This window comes from Lycorma delicatula, chromosome 2, assembly GCF_047948215.1.
Source record: "Lycorma delicatula isolate Av1 chromosome 2, ASM4794821v1, whole genome shotgun sequence".
NCBI lineage: Eukaryota > Metazoa > Arthropoda > Insecta > Hemiptera > Fulgoridae > Lycorma > Lycorma delicatula.
Window position 1 is genome coordinate 27,269,982 of NC_134456.1, and position 19,096 is coordinate 27,289,077.

General features: G+C 29.3%; 1 protein-coding gene across 3 annotated transcripts in view; it reads left to right on the forward strand.

Moving 5' to 3' along the window:
* Window positions 1-157: 157 nt before the first annotated feature.
* Window positions 158-19,096, forward strand: part of Pex6 (peroxisomal biogenesis factor 6) — a 62,349-nt gene continuing 43,410 nt past the window's right edge. For 2 of the 3 annotated variants that reach the window (XM_075358565.1, XM_075358563.1), the window contains exons 1-8: window positions 158-1,397; window positions 4,392-4,612; window positions 7,913-8,223; window positions 10,052-10,134; window positions 12,894-13,043; window positions 13,185-13,331; window positions 18,013-18,118; window positions 18,589-18,705. In XM_075358565.1, the coding sequence (XP_075214680.1) occupies window positions 533-1,397; window positions 4,392-4,612; window positions 7,913-8,223; window positions 10,052-10,134; window positions 12,894-13,043; window positions 13,185-13,331; window positions 18,013-18,118; window positions 18,589-18,705 (2,000 nt within the window). In that variant the 5' untranslated portion in view covers window positions 158-532. The remainder of the gene's footprint in view (window positions 1,398-4,391; window positions 4,613-7,912; window positions 8,224-10,051; window positions 10,135-12,893; window positions 13,044-13,184; window positions 13,332-18,012; window positions 18,119-18,588; window positions 18,706-19,096) is intronic. The other variant, XM_075358566.1, reaches the window with a different exon arrangement.

A 19,096-nucleotide genomic window follows, 5' to 3' on the forward strand; every position in this document is an offset into this window, starting at 1 on the left:
CGTATGAAAGAATAGGACTTATCTTTATTTCAACTCCTTTTTGAAGTTTCTTCAAATATCCTGATCATAGATCGAAGTTTTGATCCAAGTTCATAAGACCAATTTTATCGCCCAAAAGAATTTTAGTATATATGAAATTAAGTTGGCCGTGATTAACTGTTACCATGAATTTCAGTTTTGGTTCAGAACTGACTGAAGGACAGAAAAAATGATTAAATTGTAATTTTTTTTCTGATTGTGATTTTAAATTATATTGGTTCCACTTTAATAGAATAATAGTTTCTACAAAAATAAGGTTATTCGGTATTTACTAATCAAATATCTAAAAGATAGTTAACATTCTTAAGAGGTTAATGTATTTTGACTATTTTCATAGTACTGAAATTACAGTTTTTATTTACTATATACATGTTTATTCACTTGTGATGCTTGAAGTGCTAATATTGTGAAAAATGTTTGCTTACTAGTTCTAGTGAGATACAATTTTTTATGGTGTGGTACGTTATAATTGGAGGTCTCGCCCGTTACCAAAATGACAGACGCTGTTGACGTAAATTTGTTGTGCGTTCCAGACAACTTTCTTTTGGCTCTGTTAAATTTTAATTTTAGCAGTTTTAATGAACAAAAATGGATTACAACAAATACTATTTTGGTCGGAAGACTGTGTGAATCATTTAGTGATATTAGAGATAAAACGTGGATTGATGTTCAGTTTGAATTTCCAAATGTTTCAGATGACAATGATTTAAGTATCCGTATAACTCGGCAGCTCCAAGTAATCTATATTAAAGAATTAGATTCTGAAGTAGTAATGACTGAAAATGACTCTTTTAATATACTTAAAAATGTGTTTGCTGCTAGTGATGTTCCTTATGTAAACCATAACTGTAGATTGAGTTTTAAAGACGTATGTTGTAAAAAGTTAGTGAAACCCACGGAAATTAGTATTTGTTTGCTAAACAATTTTACTAACATAGATTCTGATGTTATAGATAAAATTTTATTCAACTATTTCAAGTTACAGAGATTTTTGTATAAAAATGATGTATTTAGTATAGATGTTGTTAAGTACTTGCCAGAACTGCAGTTTACAAAAGAATATCACAATCTGACCGCAATATATTTTAAAGTATGTGAAATTAATGTTTCAGAACAAAGTAATAACACTGGAAATTCACATTGCGGTTATTTAGTAGACAACACTGTTACACTGTATCAGTTAACTACACAAAATAAATTTGTACCCCCTCAGATATATTTAACTTGTGGTTATGAATTCCATAAAGAAAAGTTACAAATTAATGACTTTTTAAAACCTCTTCTTCCATTATATTTGCGTCTGTGTGCTGATAAGTTGATGAGCTTTTGTCGTCCATTTATGGTTTATAAGCTAGATGGTAAGATGCAATTCTGTAAGCTTTTCTTTTAATTGATATTGTTGGATGAATACTTTTATATAATTACTTTAAGAAAGTACTGTAAAAAAGAACCAGTCCTTGATTTTTTTTAGGATCCTAAATTTTAATGTATTAAATGTTATATTCTGTATTGATGTTATATACAGTGTTCAATTAAAAGAGGCCCCATCACTTAGTTTAGTCTATAAATAATAGTTTATAACAAACGCTTACATTTACAGAAGATGTTGAAAATGATGTTTATCCACTAATATGCACATGTCAACACGTCTTAGAATATTCCTGGTTACTCTGTTCTTAGCTGTACACTGTCTGTTCCTGGTTGGCATTGGTAATATTTGTCTTCATTTATTGCAAGGTGTGTGGATTGCTCCTATAAACAATTTATTTTAAGTACCTACAGAAAGAAGTCTTGACTTGGTCAGGTAAGGGGATCTTGATGACTGCAATCCTTTAGAAATGATTCTCCTTCGAAAAATCCTGTAGCATCTCCATAGTAGAGCAGCAAGCTGTATGGCAAATGGCGCTGTCCTGTAGTGGCCAGCAGTCACGCTCATTCTCTTGCAGCAAGACTATGAAGTGTTGGATAATTTCAGGGTCCTATTATTTGTCAGTCACCTTGAAACTGTGCACCATATGCCTGTTTTTTTATGGTGTAGAGATTCAAAGAAAATGTTTGGATTTTCTGTACCGGAGGTCCAGTCTGACTATTAATATATCCGCCGAGGTGAAACCACGCTTTATTTGTGAAACACATTTGATCTAGAATGCCAATGATGCCTGTAATGAAGTTCTTGAACCTCTGACAGTAGTGCACTCTTTTAGTATGAACAGCATTGTTTAGCTTATGGAATATCTGCATTCTATACATAAACATAACATTTCAGCTTCTTCGTTGCAGTGTGGGCTGAACCTAATTTCAGCATCTTAGTAAAATGTTGTTTTCCCATCATAGTCTTTGCAAAGATGTATGATATCTTGTAGCCTAACAAAATTGCTATAACTTTCAAATCGCCGCTTATGTTCCAGCTATGTTTTTTATAATTTATTTTTTCAAGAATGTCTTTCATCACATCGAATGTCTCTTTCAAATTAATACCATAAGCAATTGGTATTGAAGGATATTTGTTACTGTTTTGTAGTAGAACCACTTTTAAGCTATACTTGGATAAATGTATGAAAAGGCGCCAGTCCTCAGGTTTATGAACTTGTCCTAAGTTCATCAATATTTGGGCAATAAACCAGATTATTTTCATCAATAAAGTACTGAAAAAGTTCTTTTTGTCGGCTTCGAAAGCCCAAAATTTTTGTATTTTTTTAAAGTAAATTCCAACCTTGCAGTCTTGATCCTAACAGTTCAGCTTGATTTTTTGTCAACCCATGAAGGTTCACTCTTTCATGGACATGATTAATCTTGTCCATGAAGGCTCACTCTTCAGTGTTAGATATGGTGTCATATTATGTGACTGTGATATGATTTAATTCTTTGTCTAGTATTGTTTGTTTATAGTTTACAAATTATGTTAACAAAGTTAAACCATAAAAAATGAGCTAACAAAATATAGGAGCTTAAAATACTAACTGTATGTTGAAAAATGAAAAAAATCCTTTAATTAAAATTTAAAAAAAAAAATGGTGGGCGATAGAAAGATTCTGAGTTCGTATTCATTTTCTGCATCAAAAAACAGATTAAAATAATGTATAGCATGTTAGGAAACAAAAATTATATTTATCAGTATTATAAATATTAATTAATGTCATTTCATTGTAGTTTTTTTACTTATAAAGATTTTAGAATGAAAAATCAAAAACTTCCAAGTCACATAGCGATGAAGATAATGTTTTGATTTGTATCAATAATCTTGTATTTACATTTTTTCTTTTTTGTATAATCTGTATCTATTATTATCTATATCTATTATTCATTCTTAAGTATATTTCATTGAATTTGTGTCAACTGATTCAGTTATTGATAGAAACAAGTTTATAAATTTTTTATAATATCGGCAAACATAAACCCTAACTGATCTCATCTAATTAACTTAAATATTAAGTTGGGCTATTGTTAACGTACAAGGGACATAACTCTGGTGAAAGCATCGTATTGATGCATTTTTTATGCCAAACAAGTCATTTGCATTCAAATAGACCATAAAAATATAATTATTTGAATATTAAGTTTATATCATAATTGACTTTTATTCCCTTCTGATGCTCTAAGATAAAGTAACAAAATTCATTATTATTATTATTGTTACTACAACAAGATTATAAAATTTAAAACAACAGTGCAGGTTTTCTTGTTTATTGATGATTAATATGATGACTATAACAGCATATGCCAACATTATTGACTTAATATTTTTCTAAATAATTACCTTACAAATTAGTTTTACATTCTAGCGGAGTTAAATTTTAAAAGAAAGCATTACATTCTAGTGGGGTTAAATATTAAAAGAAAGTATTACTTTAATTATTAAGAATTCATAACCTAATATATTTTTTTTAATTTTGTTATTATTAAACGTATAATATTTAACGTATATTTTGTTATTATTAAAAGTAAATAATTTAGTTGTTTGCAAGATGAGAGTATATATTATAAAAATGAGAAACAAGTAAATTTAGATATTCCCTATCTGCTTTTAATTACTTGCTTAGATGCATCAGTAATGAATTGCGGAATGATGGTCATGGTTGATGGAACACTGACTTCATAATTTTTTTTTAGTTAATTGAACAGGTTTTGCTTGAATAAAGAATTCATGTCATTATTTGAATTAGTTTTATTTTTGTCCTTTTTGAGTACTTTATTCAGACACTATATTAGATGAGTGATTATATTTAAGTAATATTATTTATTGATCACAATTGTTAAATTACTTATTAAATTTATTGTCCCAATTTTCAGATTATGAAAAGGCAGGATAATTATTATAGAAAATTTTATTTATCTTTATGACACTTTTTCAGAACTACAACTGAAACCACTATTTCTTGTGAGTGGTCCTATTGGATGTGGTAAATCGTTACTGCTTTCAAGAATTGCTAAACGTTTAGGTATACATTATTGGCGCATTGACTGTAGCCATCTGATTGGTGGTCCAACAGGCTTTAATGAAGCAAAACTGAAAACAATTTATACAAAGCTTAAAAAAAATCAACCTTGTTTACTTCAGTTAAATAATTTAGAGGTCAGATTTTGGAATTTTTATGGATTTAGTCTCTTTATAGTAATTTGTAATTTATTAATAAAGTAAAAGTCTGTTTGTTCTCTGAACTCAGATGTATTAGCCATTGAACAATTTATTTTAGATAACAAAAATTTACTAGTGCCCAGTAATTTATGAGCTTAAAAAGGTGATAAATAAACATTCATGAAAATAGGAATTTTGTGCTGAATTGTTTTGTTAATATTAATTTCAAATTTGTAAAGATTTTTATTATTCACTATCGATTTATTACTCACTTGTTAAATGTTGTGGTTACTTTATTTCAATGTATTAAAAAAAGTTTATAATCAACATGAGCTTTTTTATGTCCATTGAATATTAGGAATAGTCTGGAAATGTTAGAGTAGACAGAGCTAACTCCTCTCACACTATATTAAAAATATTTATTAAACACTAAAGACACAGCCAGCCAGATGCATATTCAGATTGACCTGACACTTCTCACATCTCTCTCTCTCACTCTCTCTACCTCCCTCCCTCCCTGTTTTTAAGTTTACACTGTGATGAATCAAGAGACATCTCCATATTGCTTAAATAAATATTTTTATGAGGATGGTCTTTAATGATTGCTCAATAAAAAATATATACTCAGTTTTACCACTACAAGGAAAGAACTTGAACAAAAAGAACATTTTTAAGTTATTAAAAATGACATTAAATAAATTAATTTGTCCCTTCAAAAACTTGTGTCCATAACAACCAATGGAGTACCTGCTATGATGGGTTCTGGTGTTGGCTTCATCACATTATGTAAGAATGATGCTAATTTCCAGATTTTTTTCATTATCACTCCTGTTTTCATCAACAGGCATTATGTACAAAATTATTGCAAGTAAATTATTACAAGATAAGTTTTTTTTCTGTACGCCGGACCTGGAATTAAGGATAGAACAACATAGGGGTATGAGATAAGTTTACTTGGTCTTAAATTTACATGAGTTGTGGCAGGTTTGCATTCTATGGCATATGCATACAATTTTGGGGAATAGGCAAAGGAATACCATTCAGAAATCTAGGTTGTTCTTGGATGGATTTTCAGAGTTAAAGCAGTTTTGTTGTAATTTATATTTCAGTTTATTAAATAGAATCATCGATCTATAATATCCTCCTGCTCTTATGAAAGTAGAATAATAATTCCAATCTTCTGATTGCCTAGCCGAAGCTTGGCAATCCGAAGAATCTTTGGTTGAGGTCATTTGTCTCATGCTGCAGTTTTTGCTTGAATAGATATTCCTTCTCACCAGACTTATCTAGAGGAGTAAAGCAAACTGGAGTTGATAGTAAATACTCTCTACTTTACATATTTTCTGTTATTTCTTGCTTAAGAAACATAGAGGAAATTTGCATACTGCCTTAAGCCAAACATGGTATATTCATATAATACATAGAACAAAGAGAATTTACAGACTAAGTACAGAAAACTGAATAGGTAAGTCAATAGACTTCATTTGATAAAACTAAACTGTACAGAAAATGATTGGAAGAAATAAAAATAAAAAATCTCTTAGAAAATAAAAGTTTTCTACTCACAAGACACCAAATTTGTTAAAATCAAATATACTGTACTTTATTACTCTGTATAATATATATACTATATTACTCTGTTTTGAAAATTACAGTAATTCTTGTAATTAAAACAAAAAATGTTCAGAATAACTGCATCAACACAAAATCACTATCATTGCCAGTAGCTAATAATCTATAAAATATTCCTCATTTTGATAGAAAAAACCTTTATATTGGTTGTAGGACTTGCATGTTCCATTGATTCTGAGAGTGACAACTACAGCGTAGCTACTAATAGGTCTCTAAGTCAGACGTTTATATGTGTTAGTGTTCAGATTAGATTGTTATATTAAATTGAAGTTATTTGTTTACAAAATATCATGTTTTTTTATAATATAATATCAATGTTTTTTCTTCAACCTCTGATTGGCTGTAAAAAAAAGACTCATTGACATAATGATTTTATTACTAAAAGTTGAGTAGTATCTAACTTAGTTTTCTACTTAATCACCAGAACGATTGAGGCATTTGTTGCATCATGACACCAGCTTTCTGATGCCCTCTTCAAAGACTTTTGCCACCAGCAGGGTAAGGTATGTCTTGATAGCCTCCTGAAGTCCTCTATTGGTGGTGAAGTGTTGTCCACCCAATCTTGCCTTCAATTCTCAAGAGATGAAAATCGCTAGGTGCTAGGCCTAGACTATACAGTGGATGGTTGAAAACTTCCCACTTAACTTGTTTGAGACGGTCTTGTATCATGTTGGCACAGTGCAGTTGTGCATTTTCGTGAATCAAAACCACACTTGACCACAAATTTGTTCTGGATCGCTCTGTGGAGGCGACGTAAAGATTCATTCTTTGTTATTGTTATTCTCTGCACCATAAAGTCCACCAACAAGACATCTTTATGGTTCCAAAAAACTGTAGCCATTGTTTTCCTGTTGCTCAGTGTCTGAACTTTTTCGGATTGTTTGGAGAAGAAATGTGCATCCAGTGCTTAGACTATTCTTTGGTTTCTGGATTGTCACACTGGATCCAATTCTCAACACCAGTAACGATAGAGTGTAAAAACTTCCCCCTCATTATTGTAATGCACAAGAAATGGCTGATGCCATTTGCTGCATTTTGTGATCGTTAGTCAACATTCTTGGGATGTAATGTGCGCACAGTTTCTGATATCCTAAGTCTTCAGTCACAATTGTGTACAGAGAAAATTTTGAAATGTCCGCAGAAAGTTTACTTATCATAAACCTTCGTTTGTCACTGACAAAATTATCAACACACTCAGCCAGGCATACATTAACGACAGATTTGCATCCTTGCCCACCTTCATCATAGATGTCTGTTCGCCCTTCTTTAAATTTCTTATACCGTTCCCGTACACTAACATCACTCATAAAGTTTTCACCAAACACTAGGCTCATTCTGCAATGGCTTTCAGCAGCACTAGATCCTTCTGCTTGCAGAAAATGTATTACATTTCATAACATACTTGGCGGGAGCATTGATCATAGTGGCCATGTTCAGTTGCCCATAGCTCAGCTCAGACTAATGCAAAGGGATAGATTGTGGTGAGGGGGTGGCGCAATCGCATGACACGCAGACGTGGCTTCCGCCTATCTCTTCTTTACTTAGATACACAATCTGAGATTGAAAAACAAAACAGCCCTTGATTTTATATAACTGTCATTTATCAAATGAAGTGTAATATTTTAAATAATGTTTTACTGGAAATTTTATTTTTATTTTTTATAGGCTCTTAGTCAAGATAGAGAAGGAAATGAAGATGTTCGTATTGTCAACTACTTTAACAAGTTATTAATGGAACTTTCATGTGATCTTCCAGTAATTATAGTTGGTACTACCACTTCTGTTGATCAATTAAGTTTTGAATTACAACAGAACATTTTACACATTATCAACATTGATAATCCGTCATTAGATGAAAGAGCAGATGCTATTTCTTGGCTTTGTAATCTTTCCCATTCAACTGCTTTAAAAGTAGCTGCAAGAACATCTGGCTTTATACTTTCTGATCTTACTTTTTTAGTTTCGCAAACATACAGGTAAATAAATTTATTTTTAAATTAGAAAGATTTACTTATTATTTATTTATTATTGTATTGTACTAAATCTCTAAGTCTTGTGATATCTTACTGTATTTTTGAGATTTTATTGAGTAATTATGATACATTCTTTGCTAAGAAGCAGCTGAGTCATTGTGCGCTGTGGCAACTCATCATACTCAACTGAATTGGATCTCTTGAAGTAAAGATCCAAAATTCATTGGACCTTTGCTTCTTACTGTTCCAATACATAACCAGTAATTCTAGTCATAAACAACAATGGCAGTGACTGTAACTAGATTATCTCAGTTTTCTACTCATTGAAATCTGTGTAAATTATCAATATTACATTTCATTAAATTTCATTGGATCAGTTTTTATTGTTAATAATCTGTAGCAATATGATCTCTTCTATTATTGCATTTTTAATGTACAATTTTCAAGAATACTCCCAACTTTCTCATTTTTTTTTTAAATCATTGGAATATCCATGATTTAAATTTATAAAACTGCGAGAAAATATATAAATAGAAATGTTTTTTTTTATTAATATAATTAAGTAATAAACTATTATTTTCATTCTAACACTACAGAAAATGATTCACTCACAATAACATCAGATTACAATATCGTCACGATGTATTTATGTTAGGTTAATCAAAAATATTGTAGACAACTTGATATCAGTCACTCTTGATATTGGTGTAGTCTTTCTGAAAATTACAATGATCCCTTGTAAGATATTTTTCTTATAATATATTTGTAAATGTTTTTGATATTTGCAGTGTTTTGATGATAAATTAATATTTTTGGGAAATGAAAACAAATTGAAATTTTAATGTATAACAATTAGAAATTTGTTAAGGGTGAATTTTTGTTTAAGTGACTTTATATTTATTAAAATCTGGTACAACATTCTTATTTTCTTCTATAAGTTTATAACTTTCAAAATTGTCTTTCTTTTTTCATCTACATATTTGAAAATTTAGTTTGAAGATGTTAAAGTATATGTTTTTTGTAATTATAGGACATAAAATATAGGATATATGAAGGAATAATAAGATATACTCATTAATTATGTATTGATTTGCACGAATGGGTTCAAATATTGTCCAAATATATTTCTGGAAACTATACCTCAAACAGGGAACCTTGTTTTTACAGCCTATGGCAAGAAGATTAATGAAAATATATTTATTAAATAAACAAATTTCTTTTAAACAATTAAGTAAATAGTGAAAACAGAATAACTCACCAAAGTGAAAATTGTTTTTTAGGTATATAAATGGCATTATATTACCTTTATAATTCTGAAAATATGTTAATTTGTGTAATCTGTGTATTGTTATGAACTAGAAGTTAACAAATTTTTTTATACTTAAGATAACTTATATTATTCTGAGCAAACTGCATTAAAAAATATAAGGGAAGACAGATTAGAATTCAGATATCAGATAGTTTGGATGTAGGCGATTTAACAAATACTTGAGATTAGCTCAGAACTGAAAAGCAGTTTATCACATCAGTCAAATGACTGATGACCAGTAGACATAAACGTGATGTTAAAAATATATGAATGTTAATCAGTATCACTTAGTTGTGTTGGAGAAAACTGTTGAACATGGTTTATAAATAACATATGTGTATGTTATTAATAAAATATCTAAAAAAAAATTAAGTAAAGTGTACATCATTCAAGTGTAGACTTTCTTCTGTTTAAGATATTCCCTCAAATACTTATTCACATAGATCTGAACAAATACTTAGGCATTGATAAATTTGTTATTGGGCTTCTATCCACCTAACTTTTCTATGAACTTTTTTTCAGTGAAAAGTACAAGTTGATGGATGAAAATGAAAAAGAGAATGTGAACAATGGAATAGAATTTGAAGACTTTGTGTTGGTTATTGGTAATTATTATTTTTTTTCATAGTATAATTCATTGATTCTCAACATTTTTAGCTCCACAACCCCCAAAAAGTAAAAAAAAGATGTAAATGAATATTTTGCAACCCCTAAGCTCAACTCAATGAAACTTAGTTAAAACTATTTAACTGTGTTAGTAGCGATGGGTATGAACTTGTATGTATGAAGTGTATGAACATGAGCAATTTACAGATTGTAACTTGATGTGTATGTGCTACTTATAATTTGGTCTGCTTGCATAATATTTGCTGTAAGAGCATCATGTTTGAACTTGCATATTATATGTTTGAATATGTCATGCTCTCAGCAGTATAAAAGAGGCATAAGGGATTGCAGAATGTCAATTTAGTTTTGAATGCAAAGCTGTATCAGAATGAATTCTGTTGTATGGATGGTTATCATGGGGAAAAGTGTTAATCTTATTGACATGGTTATTGGAATTGTGAGATGAATTAATAATATTTTAACAGAATAATGAATATGTGTTGCTGCTGGCTTACTTAGCCAATGTATTTTCACATTTAAACAATTTGAATATGAATTTATAAGGACACGATAAAAACATTTTGTTAATGACAGACAAAGTTCATGTTTTCATTAAGAAGCTTGATATCTGGATTACTTGCCTTCAAAGTAAAAATTTTGATATATTTCCATTCACTTCCAATTATATTGAGAAAGATTTGGATGAAGAAAACACTATTATTCACCACAGTTTGGCTAACATGAAGATGCATTTGCATGTGCTAAAAATTCAGTTGGTGAAGTATTTCAAGGAATATAAAAATTATTTCTCGAAGAGATGGGTTGAATCATTTTAGTGAAAATGTTGCAGCTGCTAAGTTACCAGTTGAGAATCACAACCAGCTCATCAAATTGTCTTGCAATAAAATGTTAACAACAATTCACATCTGAAGATTAGATATGTTTTGGCTTGCTCATCAAGTGAATATGGAAATTTAGTCACAGAAGCATTGAAAATATTAATCCCTTTTACTATATGTCTTACCTCTCTGAAAAGGGTTTTTTGTCTATGTTTGTGGTAAAAACTAAATAGGAATCGTCTTCTATCACTTAAAAACAATTTGCCTGTGTGTTTCTATCATAGATCCACAAATGGAGAAACTTTTATATGAAAAACAAATGCAACCATCTCATTAACTTAATTTCTTTACATGTGTACTAATAAATGTAATAAAATGTTTTTAATAATTTTTTTTTCTCATTAAATGATAGTGTAAAGTTGTAGGCTAATTTTGCAACCCCTCTTTCATATCACCGTGACCCCCAGGTTGAGAAACACTGGTATAATCCAATGTGTATAGATGTGTTTTGATTACTTGAGTAGTACTTCTCATTCAATTTTCAGAGAAATTGTTATTTCTGTATAAATAGTCAGATTCAAAATTATAGACTATCATTTTTACAATGGTTAAATAATTCCAAAAACTAAGCGTTCATATTTAATCTTGGTTCAGTTCTTCTTAAAAACTTCATATTTTTTTATTCAAAAAGATTCATTAGGATTTACAATAAATAAACCTAAACGTTTGATTTTTCTTAAGAGGCGTGTCAAATATTAGGAAGATTAGTTTTATAAATTTAATTGTTTATTATATTATTGCTTGAGCTTCCCTGTATTATGATTTACATGTCTGTGCCATGAAAATTGTTAATTCTATCCACGTAAAGCCAATATTATGTAATTTCCTTTTTCTTTATAATTCAGTTTGGATTATTCTATTTACATTATATTGACTGAAAGATATTATGAAAGAACAAACAAAATGAAAATTTCATGAATGTGCTTTAAATGATTGCAGTGAAATACAGTCTATTTTGATGAAAAAATGTGAAAATTCAATGTGCTTTCTGCACATGCACAGTGTAAAGTGAGTGGTATTTTGGTTCTTACCGCAGTTGAAAATAAGGAATCTGAATCTAAGTATGTGAACCATCAAATATCCAAATTTTCTTAAACAAAAAACTTATTAAATGTAAATAAAATTGATGTGCTTTATTGTGCATCAACAAAATAGAGATTATATTCCTATACATTTTCTCTATCAACATAATTTATGTAGTAAATAAATATAATAGTAATTTGTTTAATAATACAAAATTAAAATATGATTTACTGATTATAATTTTTATTTAACTCAACTGGTTATAATTTGCAATCAGAATTGTCATGGTGATGTTTTATTTTACACCATACTTGAGTTTAATATCAACCATAAATCTCACTTTTGGCGTTGGTGAGCTAATTCCAGGGTCTGATTTACAACACATGGATTCCTGACCTGACAATCCATAAATATATCAAGTTAAAGGAACACTCACACCCAAACACAGGAAGTAGGTGCCTACAGAATCTGAGTCGAGAAACCCACACCAAATTTCTGAGAACTTCTGGAAAATTATATTAATCAATAAAAAAATTCATTCATTTAAATATTTTAAATAAAGCTGTTCAGATTTTTTTTAGTAAATGCAAATCCTTTCAAACTTTCCTCTCCTCTCCCACTATCTGTGAATGTTTGTACATTATTTTATAGAGTTTCAAATTATGAATTTGATTATTTTTAATGAAACATTAACTTATCTTATGAAAAGTGTGAGCAAAATAATTTTCCTAGTTGTTTTTGATCATTGTTTCCATTTAAGGTCAGATGGTATGTTAATTATATTGCAGTTAAATGGAGGTATGTATTTTATGACAATTTTTTTTCTCCCCTAATAGATAAGATGAACTCACAGTTTGCTGGTGCTATTGGTGCCCCACAGGTTCCAACAGTTAATTGGACTGATATTGGTGGCCATAATGAAATAAAAAAAGAAATCGTTCGTTCTCTCAATACTGCTGATTTTGGAACTGGACTACGAAGATCAGGTAATGTTTATTATATTCAAATATTCTGTTAAATGTTATTTATTTTTAATCATATCTGGAATATGCATATAACTACAACTACTTTAATTTTATATTCATATTACTAAGTATTAGGTAACTAATATATTTATTATCTTTTAGGTATACTTCTTTGGGGTCCACCAGGAACTGGTAAAACATTATTGGCAAAAGCTGTTGCTACTGAATGTGGATCAACATTCCTCTCTGTGAAAGGTCCAGAACTATTAAATATGTATGTGGGCCAAAGTGAACAAAATGTACGTCAAGGTTAGTACTAGTATGCTTAAAAACTAAGTTTTTAACCAATAAAAAATCAGTTTGTATTAAATGTACCATTTTAAAATATTATTAATTAGTCTTAAGTATTGACAGTTCCAAGATAAGCTTTTAATAGAATCAACATAAAAACAGTGGAATCTAAATTTTTATTAAAGCTTATTTTTAATGAATTCGAAATCTTAGTCTAAACTCGACTTTGATGTTAATTAATTAAGTACTAAGCTTGTCATCATTATTAAGTAATATTATGATTTTGTAATTCTGTATAAAACATATATCTTGCAGCTACATCAAAACATTAACATTTTTTGTTATAAAAATGAACTATTTGATTTTTTTTAGTAATAAATACTCTTTTAGTAAATATTAATCATGTACGCATAGGTTGGGAATATCACAAAAACACATGGTTGAATTCGTAAACTGTTTTGAGACACTATATTTCCTTTCTTATACTTCAAAATTTACTTCGCAGAGCTATTCCAAATTTTTACAAGTTTTGAAGAGTACACAACATTCCATAAAATATCTCACAATCAATATTTAGTTCATTACTGGAAAATTTTTCACCATCATCACTTTCTTCAAAGGGTTTTCGTTTAGGTTTCGTTAAGATTAAAAAAATACTCAACCAAAAATAACAAGGTGCAATAGCACAGTGTAATAACTCACCAAGTAGGCTCATGAAGGCTTGAGCCATCAGGCGGAGTGATATTACAGAACTGTTGAACTGTTTCTCACAAATGCAAACGATTATAATAAAATTGTCACCATACCTGTATTTACTCTGTCATTTAGTAATAGTCATCATCATGAACATTATAGGTAGGCAATACAGCCTGTTTCATTGCCATAGACTCAACCACTCAGTCTCACAACTGCTCCTTCCATCTCTTCTTTGGCCATTCTATTTTTCTCATACCAATTGCTCTGTAATCCCTGGAATCGTATTTCCATCCATCCTGTCTATATGACTCCACTGCTGTATACTTTTTGCAATCGTGTTTCTAATATGTCAACTCCTAATTACTGATGTATTGCACTTCTACTAATATGATCTTTCAATGAAATGTACAACACTACGCAAAAATCTCATTTCTATGGATTCAATTCTTTGACTGTGATGTGATTGAGAGTCCAAGTCTCAGAACCATATAGCACTGTCAGTACCATCATACTTTTGTAAAATTTAATAACTGTTTCCTTCTTTGCTTTGCTGTCAAGAGTCCTTGCATGGCACCTAGCAGCTTCTGAAATCTATGCTGTTTATTATCAACATCTTTTATTATAAAAAGACAGATGATAACCCAAATAATGAAATGCAGTTACTTGTTACAATATTTCATTATTTATCAATATCTTTGTATATATGGGTTCCTCATCTATGAAGCCCCTCACCTTTGTCTTCTTAGTAGATATCTCCAAATTGTATCAACTTAGGTGGAATATAACCTAGACACTGCAATTGCAAATTTGTCTCTGAATTGGCCAGAACCACTTGGTCATCTGCAAATAAAATTGTGTCCAGAGTTAAACGATTAATCATAAAATGATTTTTTTAAACTTTTTGCCAGTTTTCTACAGCATCATCATCATCATTAAATATTGTGAGTGATAATGAACACCCTTGTCTGACTTCTTGATTTATTTTACGCATTCTTCCACTAACCTCTTCATCCAACTTAACGCCAATATGGGTATTATAATTGAGACTTTGTATTACCCTAATCAAATTTTCCGGTTCACCTTTCCTTTTTAAAACTTATCACAGCTTCAAGCAGGATCTTATCAAAAGTTTTCATGTAATTAATAAAAGCTACAAATGTTGAAATATTAAATATACAATGTTTCTCTATCAGCTATCCCAAATCAAATATATAGTCTATACAAGATTGTCTTCTGGGAGGACAAGTAATTGTCATTTCTTTGTCTGTTAATTTTATTTTTAATTGATTGGTGGATTTACTTTTTTTAAATAATTTATTTTTAGAGGATAATTCACATTTTTTAAATATTTTACCTGTTCTGAAAAATATGATATAGCAATTCTGGTGTTATCCATTCCTTTTTATGTTGATATTTAACATTGGTTATAAGAGATTAAATTGCAAAAAAGCTATTAAAAATGGATTTTATATAATCCTTTTATTATTCAGTTTTGCTAACAAAAATTGAATGAATTTTATTAGTAATAAACACTATTAAATTGGATTTTTATTACTGTAATTATAAAATAATTATAGAAATTCAGAATTTAAAGAAAACTGTAATCATTCAAATTAATAATTAATATTTCCCTAATTATATTGCTTTTACCATCACAGTCACACTATAACCATTACTAGCATTCTATTTAAAAGTGATCAGATAGTATAACTGATATAACAAATTTTGTAAATGACAAGGAGTTAAAATATGATAAGAAGTTGATAAGTAATGGATTGTCAAATTTCCATTCACAACTTCCTCTGTTGTAAACAAGTTTATGCGCATTGCTCAAATTTACACCTATTCAATTTGTTTTAATCTACACTTGTCATATAAGTATCTCCAATTAGTGCCTTACTCTCAGTTTTACAGATATTCTCAAGGCAATGTCTCTACTAGGAAATAAAAAAAACTATTTCAATCTAGTTTCAAATACACTTAGTAATTCTTAATTATACTCGTAATTTACTTCCTGGTAAAAAAGTCTGTATAAAAAAAATTGAAAAGCTCTTCACCATCTATTAAAAGAACAAAAATTCCTAATATTAGCCAAAAATGAATTCCACACACACATATTTATATATATATATATATATATATATATATACTAGCTGACCCGGCAATGCTTCAGCATTGCTAGATTTGAGTGTATATATATATATATATAGATATAGATTAAATGAACACAAATGAAAGTTTGATAAAAACTGAACAATATATTGAATTCACAAAATTTAACTCTTCACTTTATCCCTTTTCTCCATTTTCCTATTTCCCTAATTCTCCCTTCCACCTTTCCTCCCATTCGCCCTATTTCCTTTCTCCTCTTGTCCTTTTCCCTATTTCCATTTTTCTCTTTTTCCATATTTCCATTTCCCCTTTTCCCCCACGCATAAATCAGTCCAGTAGCTTTTTAGTCTATAGCAGACACACTTTTGAACATTGCCTTATATATGTATATATATATATATATATATATATATATATATATATAAGAAGAAAGTTTGTTTGTTTTATAAATATCTTGACACCGGCGCCACCTAGCAGGTATAGTTTTGTAAAAAATTTTCTTTTCACTTAACTAATATATGTTCTGAATATGAGCCAAATCAGACCATAAATACAATTTTTTAAATTATCTCAACCCCCAGCACCACCTAGTGGGTCCATATTATGCAAAAATATTTCTTTTTACATAATTAATATATATTCTGAATATGAGTCAGATCGGACCATAAATACAATTTTTCAAAATATCTCGACCCCGGTGCCACATAGCGATCCATATTTTGCAAAAAATATTTCTTTTCATGTAACTAGTACATATTCTGAATATGAGCCTAATCGAATCATAATACAATTTTTCAAAAAATCTTGATCCCGGCGCTACCTAGTGGGTCTGATATTTTTCAAAAATATTTCTTTTCATGTAACTCATACATATTCTGAACATGATTAAAATCGGACCATACATACAATTTTTTTAAATATCTCAATCCCCATGCCACCTAGCGGGTCCAAAATAATTCAGTAACTTTCTCAGGTGTGCACACAACTCACAAAAGTTTCATCGTAATCGGATGAAAGGTAGAGGAACACATACGGGACAAGCAAACAAACAACATTCATTTATATATATATATATATATATGATAAAATGTGCAGGGTATCCCAAAGTTTGCATTACCAGAACAAAAAGAAAATCATTGAATTAAATAATATATTTATAATAATATATTTTTTATTATTATATCTTATTTATTATTTTCTTTTTCATACAAATGCCCTAGAGACTTCGAATAATAAGTAACAGGTATTATGTTTCAGTCAGCTGCAGGTGTTGTTAGGTCTCCCACTTCTCAGTAAATCATGTACACTATCAATCATCTCAATTTTTTTCATTTAAATGGTAGATAGTTATGGTAGCTTGTGGTTGATGGTGGAATATTTATAATTTTTTCTTAAAATAACTGCCATTGCTTCTCTATTCTTTAATTTCTATCAGCACTGCAAGACGAACATACATTGCTCTTTTAGTGTGCGATTCATGCTGCTACTCACAAGGTGCAACAAAAAGAATTAGCAACAAGATCAGCTGATTAGCTTTTGTTTTTTGAAAAGATACCAAATTTGCAAAACAAAAACATTGTACTTATGCTGACTAGTAGATAGTAAATTATTTGATTTTTAGGAAATCCATCACATTTAGTGCAGGTTAACATCTCGTATAACCCGACAAATTGAAACATTTGAATATTAAAGACATTCTACAGCATTACTTCTAATAATAATAGTAAAGTATTTACTTAATACTATTTGGATTAAATTAAAATGAAAAAGTAAAGACTGAAAATATTGCTTCATAACTACTTTTTCTGTTTTTGGATATCTTAACAGTTTGTTACAATTAACATTATATGAATATTGTAATCTATTTTAAAAAATAAATTATTTGTTATAGTGTTTGAACGTGCTAGAGAAGCTGCACCATGCATCATCTTCTTTGATGAACTAGATTCATTGGCTCCCAACAGAGGTAAAAGTGATTCAACTGGTGTTATGGACAGGTAGTTAATTTTTAAAACTGTTTAGCTTAACACTATGAAACATTTGATGTTCACAATTTTTTTTTTTAAGTTTGTTTATACTTAAATATATTTACATTAATATTTTAATGAATTATTTTTTGTTCAAAAAAAAATTGATTGAATGGTAATGTTAAACTTAATTAAAACATTTTTGAATGCAAAAAATATTGATAACCTTTTTGTATTTACTGTACTTTAATTATTACTAAACATTCAAACATGCTTATTTGAACTTTTAATCATGGAAATCGTTGAAGAAGGAAAGAAAGGATTGATAAAACATTACTGAAGAGTTTCTTCAATACTTTTATCAAAGAAAAACTCTCTTCTAACAAAATACAATAAAGGGTCAGTCAGCCATTCTAGAGGGTTAACATGTCAGCTATATTATTAAATATGATTATGTTTTATAATAGAATAAAAATTTATGAAATAAAATATTTTTTCAGAGTTGTATCACAGTTACTATCAGAAATGGATGGATTGCAAAAAAATGAAGGCGTTTTTGTTCTGGGTGCTACTAATCGTCCTGATCTAATCGATCCTGCATTGTTAAGACCTGGCAGGTAAATTATTTTATACTTTTACAATATTAGTGGTAGTTTTAAACTAAGCTGATTGTTTTTACGCAAGAAATAATCTATCAATGAAAAGTTTGTAATATACATAACAACTCTACAATACATATTCTGTATTGAGCTACCACATTGCGACTAAATTCTGTGTTATTTTGGAAATTATTTTTTTACTTTGAACCAAATTTTAACTTTCCACATTAATTAAGCCAAACGTTTTGTTATTCTTGGTTTTATTACTGTAAAATGTAGAAAAATAATTTGTCTCCACAAAGATTAAAATTTCTGGTAAACCGAAATTCTGATTACTCAGTAACTAGTTTTGAAGAAAGCTTGAAAATAATGTGTACTGCCGAAACTTAGGTAAAATAGCCAGATGTTT